This window comes from Dendrobates tinctorius, unplaced genomic scaffold, assembly GCF_039654945.1.
Source record: "Dendrobates tinctorius isolate UK_male_01 unplaced genomic scaffold, ASM3965494v1 ptg000164l, whole genome shotgun sequence".
NCBI lineage: Eukaryota > Metazoa > Chordata > Amphibia > Anura > Dendrobatidae > Dendrobates > Dendrobates tinctorius.
Window position 1 is genome coordinate 9243515 of NW_027361831.1, and position 19331 is coordinate 9262845.

A 19331-nucleotide genomic window follows, 5' to 3' on the forward strand; every position below is an offset into this window, starting at 1 on the left:
CTTATGTACGATTGAGTGCGCTTGTTTATTCGCGACATTTGCGATTTACATGAATAACTGTCATGGAATGCCTAGGTTACTTTAGGCAAAAACCCCAGGACCCCTGTGATGTCCCTCAGACTAGGGAAAACCCTGTCTGTCCCTCAACCCAGGGTTTACACTGAAGGTGTGCCTGCCTGAGCCTCCACCCTGTCCCTGTCTCCTGTCCAGCCCTAAGCTGAACCCACCTCCCTCCACCCAGTGAGGGGACCAGACACCAGACCCCACAAATACGTATGGACAGGGGTAAAAGAAAACACCACACAGTAAATACACAAGTTAATACAATAATGTGCAAGGGCAACCAAATATATATATATATATAACAGATTGGAGAAAGAACCACAGAGGGATATACTGCACCAGATATCAGACGCTCCAACACCACCACTGCTGACCGGTATTGCTAGCACTAGGCTAAAGCTATAGTCGGCGACGCCCATAGTCAGGACGAACTATTTAAAGACCTAGGGCGTGGCCCAGCCCTCAGCCAGTATGACAACCTGGTTAACCCTATCCCGACTGGAACAGAATACCCAACAGGGTATTACCGCTGTCTGCCGGACACCCTGGTGTGAACAGTGTCCGACATGACAGTACCCCGCCTTCTACGAGGGACCTCCGGAACCTCACCATGTCGAGGACCTGGCTTGTCCGGATGGCGACGATGGAACATAGTAACCAGTCGATCAGCATGAATGTCAGAGGCCGGCACCCATGTCCTCTCCTCAGGACCATAGCCACGCCAGTGGACCAGGTACTGTAGAGTGCGACGCACAACCCTAGAGTCCACCACTTTGGACACCTCAAATTCCAACGCGCCATCCAACAAGACGGGAGGTGGTGGCCCGGGGGAACCATCCACCAAACCCACGACCTTCTTTAGCAATGCTTTGTGAAATACATTATGAATCTTATACACAGCCGGCAACTCCAAACGAAATGCCACGGGGTTGATCACTGCGGAGATTCTAAATGGGCCAATGAACCTGGGACCCAACTTAAGTGACGGTATCTTGAGCTTAATGTTCCTAGTAGATAACCACACCCAATCACCCACACACAGGTCCGGACCTGGCACACGTCTGCAGTCAGCCACCCGTTTGTACCTGGAACCCACCTTCAACAAGCGCTGCTTGACTCTCCTCCAAACAGACGACAATTGAGCTCCCAACTGGTCCTCCTCAGGGACGCCAACTGAGCACCCCTGACGCAAGGTGCAAAATTGAGGATATTGACCATACACACAAAAAAAAGGAGATTCCCCAGACGATTCCTGGCAATGGTTGTTTATTGCGAATTCTGCCAGAGGAAGAAACGCTGACCACTCTTCCTGATTGTCGGAAATAAAGCAGCGCAAGTATTGCTCCAGGTTTTGGTTCATCCGCTCAGTCTGTCCATTCGACTGAGGGTGGAAAGCCGATGAATGAGATAATTTGATTCCAAGGCGAGAACAAAAAGCTCTCCAAAACTTTGCCACAAACTGCGTACCTCGATCAGACACAATGTCAGATGGGACACCATGAAGTCTGACCACCTCGTGAATAAATATCTGAGCAAGAGTCTTAGCATTGGGCAAAGACGGTAAAGCAACGAAATGTGACATTTTGGAGAACCTATCAACAATTACCAAAATGACCGAGTTCCCTGCCGAGGCGGGCAAGTCAGTAATAAAATCCATGGAAATCTCAGTCCATGGCTTACTGGGCACCCCGAGAGGCTGCAAGCTACCAGCGGGACGGGAACGAGGAGTCTTGGCCCGTGCGCACGTGTTACAGGCAGCCACATATGAGGCCACATCCTGCCGGATTTTAGGCCACCAAAAACGACGCGATACCAGTTCCAGAGTGCTCTTAACCCCTGGATGACCTGCCAGTACCGTGTCGTGATGTTCGCCCAACACTCTAGAGCGTAGATGTAGCGGCACAAAAGATTTATTAGCAGGCAACCCCGGCGGTACCACCTCCTGAGCCTCCGCAATCTCTGCCTCAATCTCTGTCGTGATGGCAGATACCACCACACCCTTTTGGAGAATAGGCACCGGCTCTTCACATAACTCTCCACCAGGAAAACACCTGGATAAAGCGCCTGCCTTAACATTCTTCGACCCAGGGCGATAGGTAACAATGAAGTTGAACCGGGTGAAGAATAATGCCCAGCGAGCCTGTCTGGAGGACAGGCGCTTAGCAGATTCTATATAAAGCAAATTCTTATGGTCGGTTATCACAGTAATCTGATGAACAGCCCCCTCCAAGAAGTGTCGCCACTCCTCAAATGCCAATTTGATGGCCAATAGTTCCCTGTTGCCAATATCATAATTACGCTCCGCAGGCGACAGCTTCTTGGAGAAGAAGGCACACGGATGCAACTTGGCCCAAGAAGGGCCCTGAGACAGTACAGCCCCCACTCCAACCTCCGACGCATCCACCTCCACGACAAACGGTAAGGAGACATCGGGCTGCCCCAGAATGGGCGCTGAGGCAAAACTATTCTTGAGGAATTCAAACGCCTGTACCGCAGGCTCAGACCAGTCAGAAAAGTCAGTACCCTTCTTAGTCATGTCAGTCAGTGGTTTGGCAATCATAGAGAAGTTCTTAATAAATTTCCTATAGTAATTGGAGAAGCCAAGAAATCGCTGAAGCGCCTTAAGATTATCAGGCCGATCCCAATGTAGTACCGCCTGCACCTTTGCGGTGTCCATCTTAAAACCTGAGGCGGAGATTATATAACCCAAGAACGGTAGCTCCTGTACGAAAAACACACATTTTTCAAGCTTGACATAGAGCCTGTTCTCTCTGAGCAACTGCAGAACCTGTCTAACATGCTCTATATGTGTATCATGGTCGCGAGAGAAAATGAGGATGTTGTCAAGATAAATTATAACGAACCTCCCCAACAACTGAGAGAAGACATCGTTAATGAAGTGTTGAAAGACCGCCGGTGCCATAGTCAACCCAAACGGCATTACCAAACTCTCAAAGTGACCCTCAGGGGTATTGAACTCTGTCTTCCACTCATCCCCCTGACGGACTCTTATAAGATTGTACGCCCCCCTGAGGTCCAGTTTGGAGAACCACCTGGCACCAACCACTTGGTTGAATAAATCGGGTATAAGTGGCATAGGGTAAGGATCACGGACCGTAATCTGGTTGAGTTCTCTGAAATCCAGACACGGGCGTAAACCGCCATCCTTCTTTTTAACAAAGAAGAAGCCAGCAGCCAGAGGAGAAGAGGAAGGTCTAATATGACCCTTGCTCAGGCTATCCGCAATGTATTCCTTGAGAGCTAGCCTCTCGGGACCTGGGATATTAAACATTCTAGCTTTAGGTAACTTGGCCCCTGGTTTCAACCTAATAGCACAGTCATAGGGGCGATGCGGTGGTAGTTCCGAACAACCCTTCTCAGAAAATACATCCGCATAATCCAGCAACGGCTCCGGGATACTGGGGGTCAAAGCGGAAATACATGTAGCCAGGCACCTCTCCTGACACTCCCTGCTCCACTGAATTATGTCCTGGGTCTTCCAATCAATAACAGGATTATGCATTGACAACCATGGAAAGCCCAGAACCATCTGAGCCGGTAAGTTACTAAGCACCTTACAAGTTACCCGCTCTGAGTGTAATACTCCGATGTGGAGTTGTATATCCAACACACACTCTGTGATCTCCCCTTGATACAACGGGGAAGCATTGATGGTAACCACTCGGATGGGGTTCGGCAATTTCTCCACCGGAAATCCCGCTGTATGCGCGAACCTCTCATCAATGAGATTGGCAGCTGAGCCACTATCAATAAATACTGTAAATAGAGAGCATTTGCCCCCCAAGTACCACCCTAGCAGGGAGCATACACTGGGAAACCATGACGGAGGATACACAAAGGCTCAGACTAGACTCCTCCAAACCCTCTGAGCCTATCAGTTTTCCGCCGGCGCGCCCTTCTTAGGTACCAGGGGCAAGCGTTAATAAAATGTCCTCCTTTGCCACAAAAAAAACAGAGCCCCTGCCTTCTGTGCCAAGGACGTTTAGGCTTGTTACTCGGTGACTGTGCTATACCAGCGATCTGCATGGGTTCCACGGATTCACCCGCAGCAACCTCACCGACCACTCCCCCCACCTCCCGGAGGCAACGAAACCAGCGCCCCCTGACGGAGACGTCGGTCTATGCGTACTACAAGTGCCATCGCAGCCTCCAGAGAGGCGGGAGTCTCGTACATTAGGAGAGTCTGTTTAACCCTTCCAGAAACCCCATGCAAAAATTGACTTCTAAGCGCAGGGTCATTGCACTGCGTGTCCACCGCCCAGCGCCGGAATTCTGTGCAGTAATCCTCAGCTGGTCGATCACCCTGTAGCAGTGAGCGTATCTTAGACTCTGCTAAGTTTAATCTATCTGGATCGTCATAGATCAAACCCAGAGCAGAGAAAAAAAAATCTACAGATTCAAATGCCGGTGAGTCTGAAGGGAGTGAAAAGGCCCAGGCCTGTGGGTCACCACTCAGCAAAGAAATCACCAAGCCCACGCGTTGAGCCTCATTACCTGAGGAATGTGGACGCATACGGAAATACAATTTGCATGACTCACGAAACACCGTGAACTTACCACGATCACCAGCAAATCGTTCAGGAAGGGGAAACTTGGGCTCAGCTGCCCTGGCTGCAGCCTCAGCAGGTACTGCAGGAGCTGACAGGCCTTGTTGCTGGACTGCCCCCCTGAGTTCAGTGACCTGTATGGAAAGAGTCTCCAGCTGCTTGGTTAGGGAAAGTATAGGATCCATAGTAAGTAACCCCTATATTCCCTTTTTTTTTTTTTTTTTTTTTTTTTTTTTTTTCACTTTATTATTTGGGCCGACTATAATGTCATGGAATGCCTAGGTTACTTTAGGCAAAAACCCCAGGACCCCTGTGATGTCCCTCAGACTAGGGAAAACCCTGTCTGTCCCTCAACCCAGGGTTTACACTGAAGGTGTGCCTGCCTGAGCCTCCACCCTGTCCCTGTCTCCTGTCCAGCCCTAAGCTGAACCCACCTGCCTCCACCCAGTGAGGGGACCAGACACCAGACCCCACAAATACGTATGGACAGGGGTAAAAGAAAACACCACACAGTAAATACACAAGGGAATACAATAATGTGCAAGGGCAACCAAATATATATATAACAGATTGGAGAAAGAACCACTGAGGGATATACTGCACCAGATATCAGACGCTCCAACACCACCAATGCTGACCGGTATTGCTAGCACTAGGCTAAAGCTATAGTCGGCGACGCCCATAGTCAGGACGAACTATTTAAAGACCTAGGGCGTGGCCCAGCCCTCAGCCAGCATGACAACCTGGTTAACCCTATCCCGACTGGAACAGAATACCCAACAGGGTATTACCGCTGTCTGCCGGACACCCTGGTGTGAACAGTGTCCGACATGACAATAACTTCCGAACTACACATAGAGTTGATCATTTTTTTGGCACATATTATTCAGGACATTGAGCTGGTCATTTTGAGTACTAGTGGTCCAGGGTACCTCTTTTCAAATTAATCTTATGTATGACTGAGTGCGCTTGTTTGTTCGCGACATTAGCGATTTACGTGAATAACTTCCGAACTACACATAGAGTTGATCATTTTTTTGGCAAATATTATTCAGGACATTGAGCTGGTCTTTTTGAGTACTAGTGGTCCAGGGTACCTCTTTTCAAATTAATCTTATGTACGATTGAGTGCGCTTGTTTATTCGCGACATTAGCGATTTACGTGAATAACTTCCGAACTACACATAGAGTTGATCATTTTTTTGGCAAATATTATTCAGGACATTGAGCTGGTCATTTTGAGTACTAGTGGTCCAGGGTACCTCTTTTCAAATTAATCTTATGTATGACTGAGTGCGCTTGTTTGTTCGCGACATTAGCGATTTACGTGAATAACTTCTGAACTACACATAGAGTTGATCATTTTTTTAGCAAACATTATTCAGCACATTGAGCTGGTCATTTTGAGTACTAGTGGTCCAGGGTACCTCTTTTCAAATTAATCTTATGTATGACTGAGTGCGCTTGTTTGTTCGCGACATTAGCGATTTACGTGAATAACTTCTGAACTACACATAGAGTTGATCATTTTTTTGGCACATATTATTCAGCACATTGAGCTGGTCATTTTGAGTACTAGTGGTCCAGGGTACCTCTTTTCAAATTAATCTTATGTACGATTGAGTGCGCTTGTTTGTTCGCGACATTAGCGATTTACGTGAATAACTTCCGAACTACACATAGAGTTGATCATTTTTTTGGCAAATATTATTCAGGACATTGAGCTGGTCTTTTTGAGTACTAGTGGTCCAGGGTACCTCTTTTCAAATTAATCTTATGTACAATTGAGTGCGCTTGTTTGTTCGCAACATAGGCGATTTACGTGAATAACTTCTGAACTACACATAGAGTTGATCATTTTTTTGGCAAACATTATTCAGGTCATTGAGCTGGTCATTTTGAGTACATGAATAATTCATCATACATGAAAATCGAATAGCTAACTAATAGCTAACTGCAGACTAACTTGAGTCCAGTCCCCGGGCTGGTGCTATAGATGTATGAGGGGCTGTTATCTGCGGTGTGAGCTGTACATGGAATGGAGACATTCTGGGGACCGATAATCCCAGAAGAGGAAAACCAAAACAAATGAACTGGAGTATAAGGGCTCATACTCACTTGCGAGAGACTCCCATGATTCTTGTGCGAGTCTCTCGCTTGAAAACCTGGCACTGCCGCCGGCACTGGGGAAAGAGCGTGCTGCTACATGTATTTCTATGCAGCCGCACGCTCCGGTCCGAGTGCCAGCGGCAGTGCCAGGTTTTCAAGCGAGAGACTCGCACAAGAATCATGTGAGTCTCTCGCAAGTGAGTATGAGCCCTAAGTTGGTAAATATGGAATGTGTAGTAGCTTGTTCACACCGGCCATTACACAGACAAAACCTAAGAGAGACTCTAAATGAACATATACCCTACTATAAGTAAAAAGCAAAAGTGCATGTAAATAACAGGGTACTTAGTACACTCGGTTTTTGATTAAAAAAAAAGCATAAAAGCCCTCCCATCAGCCCCAAGGTGTAGCCAATCAAGACAGTACTAAGCTCTAGTATTAAAACCTTACCATGTGTCAGAAATGACCTCAATATCAATAAGGGCTGAGCAGGATCAGGACCATGGGATGCATTAGAAGAGGTCTGGGGACACGAGATGAAAACATAATTCTCCCTCTGTGCAAATCACTCGTCAGACCACACTTGGAGGATTGTGTGCAATTTTGGACGCCGGTGCTCAAGAAAGACATTACTGAACTTGAAAGGGTTCAAAGGCGGGCTACTAAAATGATAAATGGAGTTGGTTCACTACAATACCCAGAAAGGTTATCAAAATTAGGTCTATTTACTCTAGGAAAGAGAAGACTTAGGGGAGACCTAATATATATGTACAAGTATATCAGAGGGTAATACAGAGATCTCTCCAATGAATTGTTTGTACCAAGGACTGTGACAAGAACAAGGGGGCATTCTCTTCGTTTGGAGGAAAGACAATTTCTGCACCAGCATAGAAGAGGGTTCTTCATGGTAAGAGCAGTGAGGCTCTGGAATTCTCTTCCTGAGGAAGTGGTGATGGCCAACTCACTGAATGAATTTAAGAAAGGAATGGATGCTTTTCTTGTAACAGTATAGAAGGTTACGAATAACATAATATTATAGGTAGATGGTTGACCCAGCTTAGGGGAAGGAATTTTTTTCCTATGGAGAAAATAGGCTTCTACTCTGTGGGTTTTTTGCCTTCCCCAGGATCAACAATGCAGAACAGCTGCACTTAAAATTGGCTGAACTAGATGGACATAAGGTCTTCCTTCAGCCTTCAAAACTATGTTACTATATATATTACCCAACTGTAGAGACCCAGCAATGGGAAGATACAGTTGAAAATAGAAGTTTCCATACACTATATAAAAAGACACATCTGCGTGTTTTTCTCAATGTCTGACATGAAATCAGAATAAACCTTTCCCGTTTTAGGTCAATTAAGATTATCATAATTATTAATATTTGCCAAATACCAGAATAATGAGTGAGAGAATTTTTTAAGGCATTTTTATTGCTTACTACAAAATCAAAAGTTTACATACATTTCTGTAATATTTGGTACCATTGCCCTTAACCCCTTAGTGACGGAGCCAATTTGGTACTTAATTCCCAGGCCAATTTTTGCCATTCTGACCACTGTCCCTTTATGAGGTTATAACTCTGGAACGCTTCCATGGATCCCGGTGATTCTGACGTTGTTTTCTCGTGACATATTGTACTTCATGTTAGTGGTAAAATTTCTTTGATATAACATGTGTTTGGGCTATGCATGACGCCGTTTAAACTGATATATTCATCTTTTGGTCCTAGACTTTTACCTAATAAAGATTTAGGTACTTTCTGAATAGCTGTGGGCTCATGTCTATTTCTTTTTTTTTTTATGTTTGATGTGTGATCTAAAGTATATAGGATTCATTAGTAGATGTCAGGAAAAAAGAGAATGTTCTAAGAGTAAAGATAGTAACACATGAATGATTCTTGTGCCACCACTGCTTGAGTCCTCCACCAGTCTCTGTATTTCCTGGTCAGTCCCAACAAATTTGACATACCTATGACCAATTGATTGCCGAAGCAATGGCCCTCATAACTAGTGATTGGGAGAATGCAGTAGATGACTTGTTCAGCAATTCAACTTATGTTCCAGTCTATACAAGACTAGAGATTACAACACCTACATGATATATCATCTCATATGTTTCCTTTATTATATCCAGTAATTGTATTATTACTAGAGATGAGCGAAGGAGGGAACCGAAGATATTCGCTCATCTCTAATTATTACATGGGATTTTGGGGATTCTTTGATGATGTTACATCAGTCTCACCTTCGTCACATCAGGGTCCCTAAGAAATTGGATCCTCTCAATATGATCTTCTATATTAAGACAATTTTTCTGATTTACCCATCAAGGTTCGATATGGACAAGAACGCAATGGCGGAGAGGCTGTTAGAACTTAACCTAGAGATCCTCTTCCAGCTTACTGGAGAGGTGAGAGATTCTGATGACGTCACATTACATCATTCTTATCTATGGGAATAACAGATGGACAGAACTGGAGAGGTGAGGACTCTGGAAATGTCTGTAGTGAGATTTATTAATGTGTCTCTCCATAACCAGGATTACACAGTAGTGAAGAAGACCTCTAGTGAGCGCTGTCAGGACCCTGTGTCTGAGGGATGGGGAAGACCCCTGAGCCCAATCACAGGGCCTCCACCTCACCCCCTGATACATGAGGAAATCAATGACCAGAAGATCCTAGAACTCACCTACAAGATGATTGAGCTGCTGACTGGAGAGGTGACACTGCTTGGAATTCTGGGACATTATACAGTAATGCTATGAAGGGATCGGGGGGATGACAGTATCATTTTATGTGTCAGGTTCCTATAAGGTGTCAAGATGTCACCGTCTATTTCTCCATGGAGGAGTGGGAGTATTTAGAAGGACACAAAGATCTGTACAAGGACATCATGATGGAGGTTCCCCAGCCCCTCACATCACCAGGTAATAGACAGGACTAAATACACACGGCCTATAATTATCTGTATGTAAAGAATGAATTCAGTCCCTGTATGTGTTTCCTCCAGAACTATCCAGTGAGAGGACAACACCAGAGAGATGTCCCCGTCCTCTTCTTCCACAGGACTGTAAGCAAGAAGTAATCGATGTTCCTCAGGATCATCAGGTAGATGGAGAAGATGTCATGAGATCTCCCCTATGATGTGTAGACGGCTGTGAAGGTCTTGTGCTCAGTCTTGTTTTATCCACCAGTATTATATGTTTTATGTAATGTTTTGTGTAATTAGAAAGGTGGATATGGCAGGATTGGAGCTGATCATAGATGTGACTTCTCCATCTGCCTGACTTTTACAATATTTGTTTCAGGGTAAAGATCTGACGCACACTACAGAGACATTTGTTAGGAGTGATAATCGGTGTAAGGAGGAGATTTCTACAGATATCTGTCCAGGTGAGTAGTAACCACTAAATACAGAATCACAGATTCTTCTCAGTCTTCAGCTTTCACTGCTTTATCGGTGGTGTAGTCCCAACAAGTCACAATCAAGTGATCACCATTCTTCCGTTTGATCCCTATATGTTCCTCCACTCTAAAATATTCCAATTTCTTTGTGCATTGAAAGCCTTTCTATAGAGCTAAGGCCAGGTTCATAGTGCGTTAAGGCAGCCCGTTCAACGCATAGTGTTGACGGGCTGCGTTAATGCTATAGCATAACGTGATATGTGTTATGCTATACCACTAGTGGTGACAGAGCCTCAGACACTGCAGCCCGCGTCCGAGGCTCCGTCACTAAATGACGGCACATCGCGAATGCATGCCGCTTTACGGCATGCGTCGCGATGCGCCCGATAATGAGGGTCAATGGCAGCGTTAATGTACTGCGTTACACCGCGTTATGCAGCGGTGTAATGCAGTCCGTCTAACGGACTGCCATAACGCAGTGTGACCCCGGCCTTACAATGTGAAGGATCCCCCTGAAATTAGAAGACACTGACTTATTTGCCCTGATATGTAACCTACGAATCCAACTACCAGCGTACGTAGAATGTGCTGACAAGTTAGAAAATCTCTTGGGAAAAAAAATATGATGGGCCTCCAAGACAAAGGTGAGGGTAATGATGCTGTTACCTTCCTAGAATCCTGATATCTTATTGGATGAATCTACCTTCTCTCCCTTCTGTGTTGCTGACTGTGCTAATATGGTCACTACAAGACCAGGTCCAGGTTTGTGGCCAAACTTCTCTTTTATGTTCTACAACATTAATTGTGCAGTGAGGGCCAAGTGTGAATTCCTCTGCAAGAAAACAGAGTTTCCCTTTATACTGAATTTTCAATTTCTTTTAAAACCAACTAACTTCAAAGAGAATTGTGATAAACTGAAAGGGAAAAAGAACATTACACCTGTGCCATGATACATCTCTAATCTGTGTGTGCCTGATGGCTGTATATATATAAAACTTCTGTGAAATCAAACTGTCCACTTAGGAAGCAACACTGATTGACAATCAATTTCACATGCTGTTGTGCAAATGGAATAGACAACAGATGGAAATTATTGGCAATTATCAAGACACACTCAATAAAGGAGTGGTTCTGCAGGTGGGGACCACAGACCACATCTCAGTACCAATGCTTTCTGGCTGATCTTTTGGTCACTTTTGTGGCCAATAATTTCCATCTGTTGTCTATTCCATTTGCACAACAGCATGTGAAATTGATTGTCAATCAGTGTCGCTTCCTAAGTGGACAGTTTGATTTCACAGAAGTTTGATTTACTTGGAGTTATATTCTGTTGTTTAATTGTTCCCTGTATTTTTTGAGCAGTATGTGTGTGTGTATATATATAATATCTAATATATAAAGCTCAAGTGTGTGTATGTATGTGTGTGTGTATGTATGTCCGGGATTGGCATCCGCACCGTCGCAGCTACAGCCACAAAATTTGGCACAGTCACACATGGACCCCGAGAGTGTCCTAGGCTATTTTGTGAGGTGAAATTTTAACCCCGCACGTTCCAATTCACCAAACAATTTTTCCCCTATCTACTTAATGGGGATAAAGTATGTGTATCAAGCCCCGCCCCTCATTATGATGTCATAATGGTTGCCATGGCGACGCTGATGTCATCATAGGTTGCAAGCCCCGCCGCTCACTATGATGTCATAATGGTTGATTATGGGATGGAGGATGTGTGATGGGTATATGGGCACTGGACTATGGGATGGATGATATGTATGACTGGTATATGGGCACGGGACTATGGGATGGAGGATGTGTGATGGATATATGGGCACTGGACTATGGGATGGAGGATATGTATGAGGGGTATATGGGCACGGGACTATGGGATGGCGGATATGTATGATGGGTATATGGGCACGGGCCTATGGGATGGAGGATATGTATGATGGGTATGTGGGCATGGGACTATGAGATGAAAGATGTGTGATGGGTATATGGGCACTCGACTATGGGATGGCGAATATGTATGATGGGTATATGGGCATGGGACTGTGGGATGGAGGATGTGTGAAGGGTATATGGGAACTCGATTATGGGATGCAGGATATGTATGATGGGTATATGGGCACGGGCCTATGGGATGGAGGATGTGTGATGGGTATATGGGAACGGGACTATGGGATGGAGGATGTGTGATGGGTATATGGGCATGGGACTATGGGATGGAGGATGTGTGATGGGTATATGAGCACTCGACTATGTGATGGAGGATATGTATGATGGGTGTATGGGCACGGGCCTATGCGATCGTGGATATGTATGATGAGTATATGGGCACGGGACTATGGGATGGAGGATAATTATAATTTGCTATAACTAACCACAGTTAGTTACCATGCCCGGGCAGCGCCGGGCTCTTCAGCTAGTATATATATATATATATATATATATATATATATATATATATATATATATTTATGTGTATATATTGTGGTGTAGTGACCACTGTGTCCGCTAGGGGGCGCTGTTGTGAGCTCATTTTCGGGTTTGCCTCTGGCTTCTGGTGAGGGTTATGGAGCTGGCTGTGCTGACAGAGGAGTAGTGAGTTCTCTATCTGGACTCCCTCTGTTGGCGAAGGGAGGTAATGAAGCTGATCTAAATGGCAGAGACCGGCCACCTGAGGAAGAGGACTGCGATTGGACATCAGGAGTTTCTGATTGGATTTAAGGCAGCCAACTCCCTAGTTTCTTGCTGGTAATTTTTCCTGACTGTGGCTCCTGGTTTCCAGTTTGGTTCCTGCCTTCCTAAAGCTAAGTTTTCTCTGCTATTGTTCATATGAGTTTTTGTCTGGTTTACTTAGTTTTTGTGTTCAGCCAGCCCTGGCTGGGACTGGGCTGAATCCCCATTTTTGTCTCTGATCAGTTGATCTCTTTTGCTCTGTCTTCAGAATATACCTGAGTGCTGATATAGTGATTTGAAGTCTAGCGACTTCAGGGCCTTTTTCTATCAGACGGGTTGGACATTCTTTTTGGCAGGGTTTTTTGCGTGATTGCGGACAGCAGCTTTTCTTTCCTGTCCTTTCTAGTTAGCGAGGGCCCCATCGTTTGCTCAGCCTATCTTTCTACCTGTGTCTGTGTTTTCATCTTGTTTCACCGACAATACATGTTGGGGGCTGTCTATTGCTTTGGGGTCTGCTCTGGGGCAGTTTAGATTTTCCCTTTCTTTCTTTAGGCATATTTAGTTCTCCGGCCGTGACGAGGCATCTAGGACCACCGTAGGCACGCTCCACGGCTACTGCTAGTTGTTGTGGATAGGATCAGGGGTCTGCAGTCCGCTAGTTACCAACCTCTCTGGTTTTCTGGGCTTAGCTTGCTTTTTGTTTTTTCATCCTCGGTGACTCATTCATAGCAGAATCACCAGCCATACCGCAGATTCTAGAGTACTCAAAAGCAGGAGAGAATTGTAAAAAAGAAAAAAAAGTGTCAGAATTTTTTTTTTATATGTATATTTTCTCCTCTTTTTTTCTCTGGGGCCATAGGAGGATTCTTTTTTTTTCTTTTTCTTTTTCTCCTTGATGGAGATTAAGCAATTGTCTGATCGTGTGGAGCAGCTCGCTGCTGAAGTGCGGGGAATTTCCGCCTGTCTCACTCATTAACATGCTGTTGAACCAAGGATCCCTACTCCTGATGTGTTTTCTGGGGATCGGTCTAAATTTTTGAATTTTAAGAATAATTGTAAATTATTTCTTGCCTTGAAGCCTAACTCATCGGGGAGCTCTGCGCAGCAGGTTAAAATTGTCATCTCCTTGCTGCGCGGCGATCCCCAGGATTGGGCGTTTTATTTGACACCTGAAGATCCTGTTTTGACTAATGTGGATGCATTTTTTCAAGCCTTGGGGTTGTTATATGATGAACCTAATGCTATTGATCAAGCTGAGAGAGCCCTATTGGCATTGAACCAGGGTCAGGATCCTGCAGAGTTATACTGTCAGAAATTCCGAAAGTGGGCGGTCCTTACTACATGCATTGGCAGCTCTCTTTCGGAAGGGTTTGTCTGAGACTTTAAAAGATACTATGGTGGGATTTCCTGTTCCCTCTGGTCTTGACGATTCTATGTCATTAGCCATTCAAGTTGATCGGCGTTTCCTGAACGCAAGACTACACGGGAGGCGCTGCCACATTTTGAACAAATGTCTGAACCTATGCAATGTGATGGAGTTTTGTCTAGGGCGCAACGTCAGGAGTTTAGAAGGCGTAATAAGCTGTGTATTTTCTGTGGAGATGCCTCTCATGTTATTTCTGTCTGCCCTAAACGAGAGAAACGTTTTGCACACACATTTGCTGTGGGTGGTGTACAACCTAAGTTTCTTTTGGCACTTACTCTGATCTGCTCCTTATCCACATTTTCCGCGAAGGCTTTTGTGGATTCAGGAGCGGCCTTGAATCTAATGGACTTGGATTTGCTAAACGTTGTGGTTTTCTTATGACACCTCTGCAGACGCCTATTCCTTTGAGGGGTATTGATGCTACTCCTTTGGTGAAGAATAAACCTCAGTTTTGGACCCAGGTGATAATGCCCCAGACCACCAAGAAAATTGCAGATTTTTGGTGTTGCATAATTTACATGATACCATTGTTCTGGGTTTTCCCTGGTTGCAAATCCATAATCCGGTTTTGGATTGGAAATCAGTGTCTGTGGTGAGTTGGGGTTGTCGGTGTGCTCTTGGTGACACTCCTGTTTTCTCCACCTCTCCCCAGTCGCATGATGTTCCTGACTATTTGGCTGATTTTTATGATGTACTTAGTGAGAGCAAGTCTGTGTCTTTGCCTCCTCATGGGAGTTATGACTGTGCAATTGAGTTGATGCCTGGGTGTAAATTTCCCAAGGGTCGGCTTTTCAACTTATCTGTACCCGAACATGATGCTATGCGATCCTATATTAAGGAGTCTTTGGAGAAGGGTCATATTAGACCATCCTCGTCACTGTTAGGCGCTGTTTTTTTTTTTGTGGCCAAGAAAGATGGTTCATTAAGACCGTTTATTGATTATCGCTCCCTTAACAAAATTGCGGTTAAATTTCAGTATCCGTTACCCCTGATTTCTGATTTATTCTCCAGAGTTAAAGGTGCTTGCTGGTTTAATAAGCTTGACCTCAGAGGGGCGTATAATCTTATTCGCATCAAGCATGGGGATGAATGGAAGACGGCGTTTAATACTCCGGAGGGACATTTTGAGTACCTGGTGATGACTTTTGGGCTCACTAATGCCCCTTCTGTCTTCCAATCCTTCATGAATGATATTTTCCGGGACTTTGTGGATAAGTTTTTGATCATCTATCTGGATGATATTTTGATCTTTTCCAGGGATTGGGATTCTCATGTGGAACATGTTCAGACTGTGCTCCAGATTTTGAGGGAGAATTCCTTGTATGTTAAGGGATCGAAGTGCCTTTTTGGTGTACAGAGGATTTCATTTTTGGATTTATTTTGTCTCTGTCAACTATTGAAATGGACCCGGCCAAGGTACAGGCCATTTATGATTGGGTTCAGCCCACTTCTTTTAAGGCTCTCCAGAAGTTTTTGGGTTTTGCTAATTTTTATCATAAATTTATAGCTAATTTTTCTGGTATTGCTAAACCACTGACTGATTTAACGAAGAAGGGTGCTGATGTGCTGAATTGGTCTTCAGAGGCTGTTTCGGCCTTTCAGGAGCTGAAGCAGAGGTTCGCTTCTGCTCCGGTTTTGCGGCAACCTGATGTCTCACTTCCTTTCCAGGTGGAGGTAGACGCTTCAGAGATTGGTGCAGGAGCTGTTTTGTCCCAAAAAGATCCGTTGACGTCTAAAATGAATCCCTGTGCCTTCTTTTCCCGAAATGTCTCCCCATCTGAACGCAACTATGATATGGGGAATCGGGAATTGTTAGCCATGAAATGGGCATTTGAGGAGTGGAGACATTGGTTGGAGGGAGCTAGACATCAAGTTGTGGTCCTCACTGACCACAAGAATTTGATTTACCTTGAGTCGGCCAAATGCTTGAATCCTAGACAGGCTAGGTGGGCCTTGTTTTTTACGCGTTTTGATTTTGTGGTCTCCTTTCTTCCAGGCACTAAGAATGTTAAGGCAGACGTCCTTTCTAGGAGTTTCTTTGCTGATTCTCCTATTGTGACCAAGCCTACTACCATCCTAGGTGAGGGGGTAGTTCTTTCTGCCATCTCTCCCGATTTGAGACGTGCTCTGGAAGAATTCAAGGAGGACAAACCTGAGCGTTGTCCTATGGGAAAATTATATGTTCCTGACCAGTGGAGGAAGAGAGTGATGTCTGAAGTTCATTTCTCCGCATTGGCTGGTCATTCAGGTATTTTTGGTACCAGAGATTTGGTGAGTCGGTCTTTTTGGTGGCCCGCCTTATCTCGTGATGTCAGGAATTTTGTTTAGTCCTGTGGGATTTGTTCCCGGTCTAAACCATGTTCTCGCTCTAGTGGGTTGTTGATGCCCTTGCCGGTGCCTAAGAGGCCATGGACCCATATTTCAATGGATTTTATTTCTGATCTTCCTGTCTCTCAGAGAATGACTGTTATCTGGGTGATTTGTGATAGATTCTCTAGGATGGTCCATCTTGTACCACTCCCAAAGTTGCCATCTTCCTCAGAGTTGGTACCCTTGTTTTTACAACAGGTGGTTCGGTTGCATGGGATTCCTGAGAACATTGTATCGGACAGAGGAGTTCAGTTTGTTTCCGGATTCTGGAAAGCCTTTTGTTCCAAGCTGGGAATTCAGTTGTCCTTCTCCTCTGCGTTTCACCCTCAGACCAATGGGCAGACGGAGAGAACAAACCAGACTTTGGAGTCCTATTTGAGATGTTTTATATCTGCTGATCAGGATGATTGTGTTTAATCTTTGCCCTTGGCCGAATTCGCTTTAAATAATAGCGCTAGTTCTGCCACCTTGATGTCGCCCTTTTTCTGTAACTTTGGGTTTCATCCTCGATTTTCTTCATTGCAAGTGGAATCTTCAGCCTGCCCAGGTGTTGACACTGTGGTAGAGAGAATGCAGCAGATTTGGGACCAAGTAGTAGATAAGTTGTCTCTCTCCCAGGAAAAGGTCCAGCGGTTTTCTAACCGGCATAGGACCATTCGTCCCCGGTTTAAAGTGGGTGATATGGTTTGGTTGTCATCAAAGAATATCTCTATGAAGGTGGCTTCTCCAAAGTTCAAGCCAAGATTTATCGGACCTTACAAGATTTTGGAGATTCTTAATCCGGTTTCTTTTCGATTGGCTCTTCCTGTTACGTTTAAGATCCATAACGTGTTTCATAAGTCGCTGTTGAAGAGATATGTTGAGCCAGTAGTTCCTATGGCTGCACCTCCTGACCCTGTATTGGCTGAAGGTAATGTGGAATATGAGGTAGAAAAAATACTGGATTCTCGTCTGGCTAGACGGAGACTCCAGTATTTGGTCAAGTGGAAGGGTTATGGCCAGGAGGACAATTCTTGGGTCTCTGCCTCTGATATTCATGCCGATAGATTGGTTCGTGCTTTTCATCGGGCCCATCCTGATCGGCCCGGTGGCGTGGATGAAGGTTCGGTGACCCCTCCTCAAGGGGGGGTACTGTTGTGAGCTCATTTTTGGGTTTGCCTCTGGCTTCTGGTGAGGGTTATGGAGCTGGCTGTGCTGACAGAGGAGTAGTTAGTTCTCTATCTGGACTCCCTCTGTTGGTGAAGGGAGGTAATGAAGCTGATCTAAATGGCAGAGACCGGCCACCTGAGGAAGAGGACTGCGATTGGACATCAGGAGTTTCTGATTGGATTTAAGGCAGCCAACTCCCTAGTTTCTTGCTGGTAATTTTTCCTGACTGTGGCTCCTGGTTTCCAGTTTGGTTCCTGCCTTCCTAAAGCTAAGTTTTCTCTGCTATTGTTCATATGAGTTTTTGTCTGGTTTACTTAGTTTTTGTGTTCAGCCAGCCCTGGCTGGGACTGGGCTGAATCCCCATTTTGTCTCTGATCAGTTGATCTCTTTTGCTCTGTCTTCAGAATATACCTGAGTGCTGATATAGTGATTTGAAGTCTAGCGACTTCAGGGCCTTTTTCTGTCAGACGTGTTGGACATTCTTTTTGGCAGGGTTTTTTGCGTGATTGCAGACAGCAGCTTTTCTTTCCTGTCCTTTCTAATTAGCGAGGGCCCCATCGTTTGCTCAGCCTATCTTTCTACTTGTGTCTGTGTTTTCATCTTGTTTCACCGACAATACATGTTGGGGGCTGTCTATTGCTTTGGGGTCTGCTCTGGGGCAGTTTAGTTTTTCCCTTTCTTTCTTTAGGCTTATTTAGTTCTCCGGCCGTGACAAGGCGTCTAGGACCACCGTAGGCACGCTCCATGGCTACTGCTAGTTGTTGTGGATAGGATCAGGGGTCTGCAATCCGCTAGTTACCAACCTCTCCGCTTTTCTGGGCTTAGCTTGCTTTTTGTTTTTTCCTCCTCGGTGACTCATTCATAACAGTCGTGAATGACCATTATACATCTCAAGGTGGGTGGCCTTGAGATGGAGACTGATGTGTGTGTTGATCAGCAGTGATACTGCTGACGTGTTGTATCAATGTGTCCGGGAGAAGTCTCCAGGTAGCTGGGGAGACGGGCGGGCCAGTTGCCTACAAAACCACCCAGGGGTGTGTCTAGAACGTCATACTAAAGAATGTATGAATACTTGTAGGACCTGTGATGAGGTCATAGCCATGTGACCCAGTGGGCGTGGCTACTGACCATATAAGGTGGCCAGGGTAGGTCACATGGGTGAATGCAGGGACCTGCTTGGTCCGTTGTGAAAGGTCCCGCTGGGAGATGTGTCTCCTGGCTAACAGCATGTGGAGTGGCTGTGAGTAATGGCTGCCAGCGTCTGAGAGTTCCCAGAGGAGGGAAGGGACGTCTGAAGCATGGAGAAGCAGCCATGAGGTAAAACCCTGACAGGGGATATAACTGTGAGGCTCGAGAGCCTGCGTATTGGACATTGCTAACAGAGTGAAGCTCTGTCATGGGCGCTATGCCGTTTATATGAACTTTCTGTTGCTGGTCATGGTTTGATGCCGAATAAACCGCATGAATTGTTATGGTTTTATGGAAAACCTGTGCCGGATGTGATTTATTGACTGCCAAGCGAGTATCCCCCACCTTGAATGACAGCGCTACCTTACATTA

General features: G+C 45.3%; 1 protein-coding gene across 2 annotated transcripts in view; it reads left to right on the top strand.

Moving 5' to 3' along the window:
• LOC141052939 (uncharacterized) overlaps positions 1 to 19331 on the top strand; it is a 55159-nt gene that overhangs the window by 25662 nt on the left and 10166 nt on the right. For both annotated transcript variants that reach the window (XM_073550273.1, XM_073550272.1), the window contains exons 2-6: positions 9074 to 9152; positions 9282 to 9461; positions 9545 to 9668; positions 9752 to 9849; positions 10050 to 10134. In XM_073550273.1, the coding sequence (XP_073406374.1) occupies positions 9081 to 9152; positions 9282 to 9461; positions 9545 to 9668; positions 9752 to 9849; positions 10050 to 10134 (559 nt within the window). In that variant the 5' untranslated portion in view covers positions 9074 to 9080. The remainder of the gene's footprint in view (positions 1 to 9073; positions 9153 to 9281; positions 9462 to 9544; positions 9669 to 9751; positions 9850 to 10049; positions 10135 to 19331) is intronic.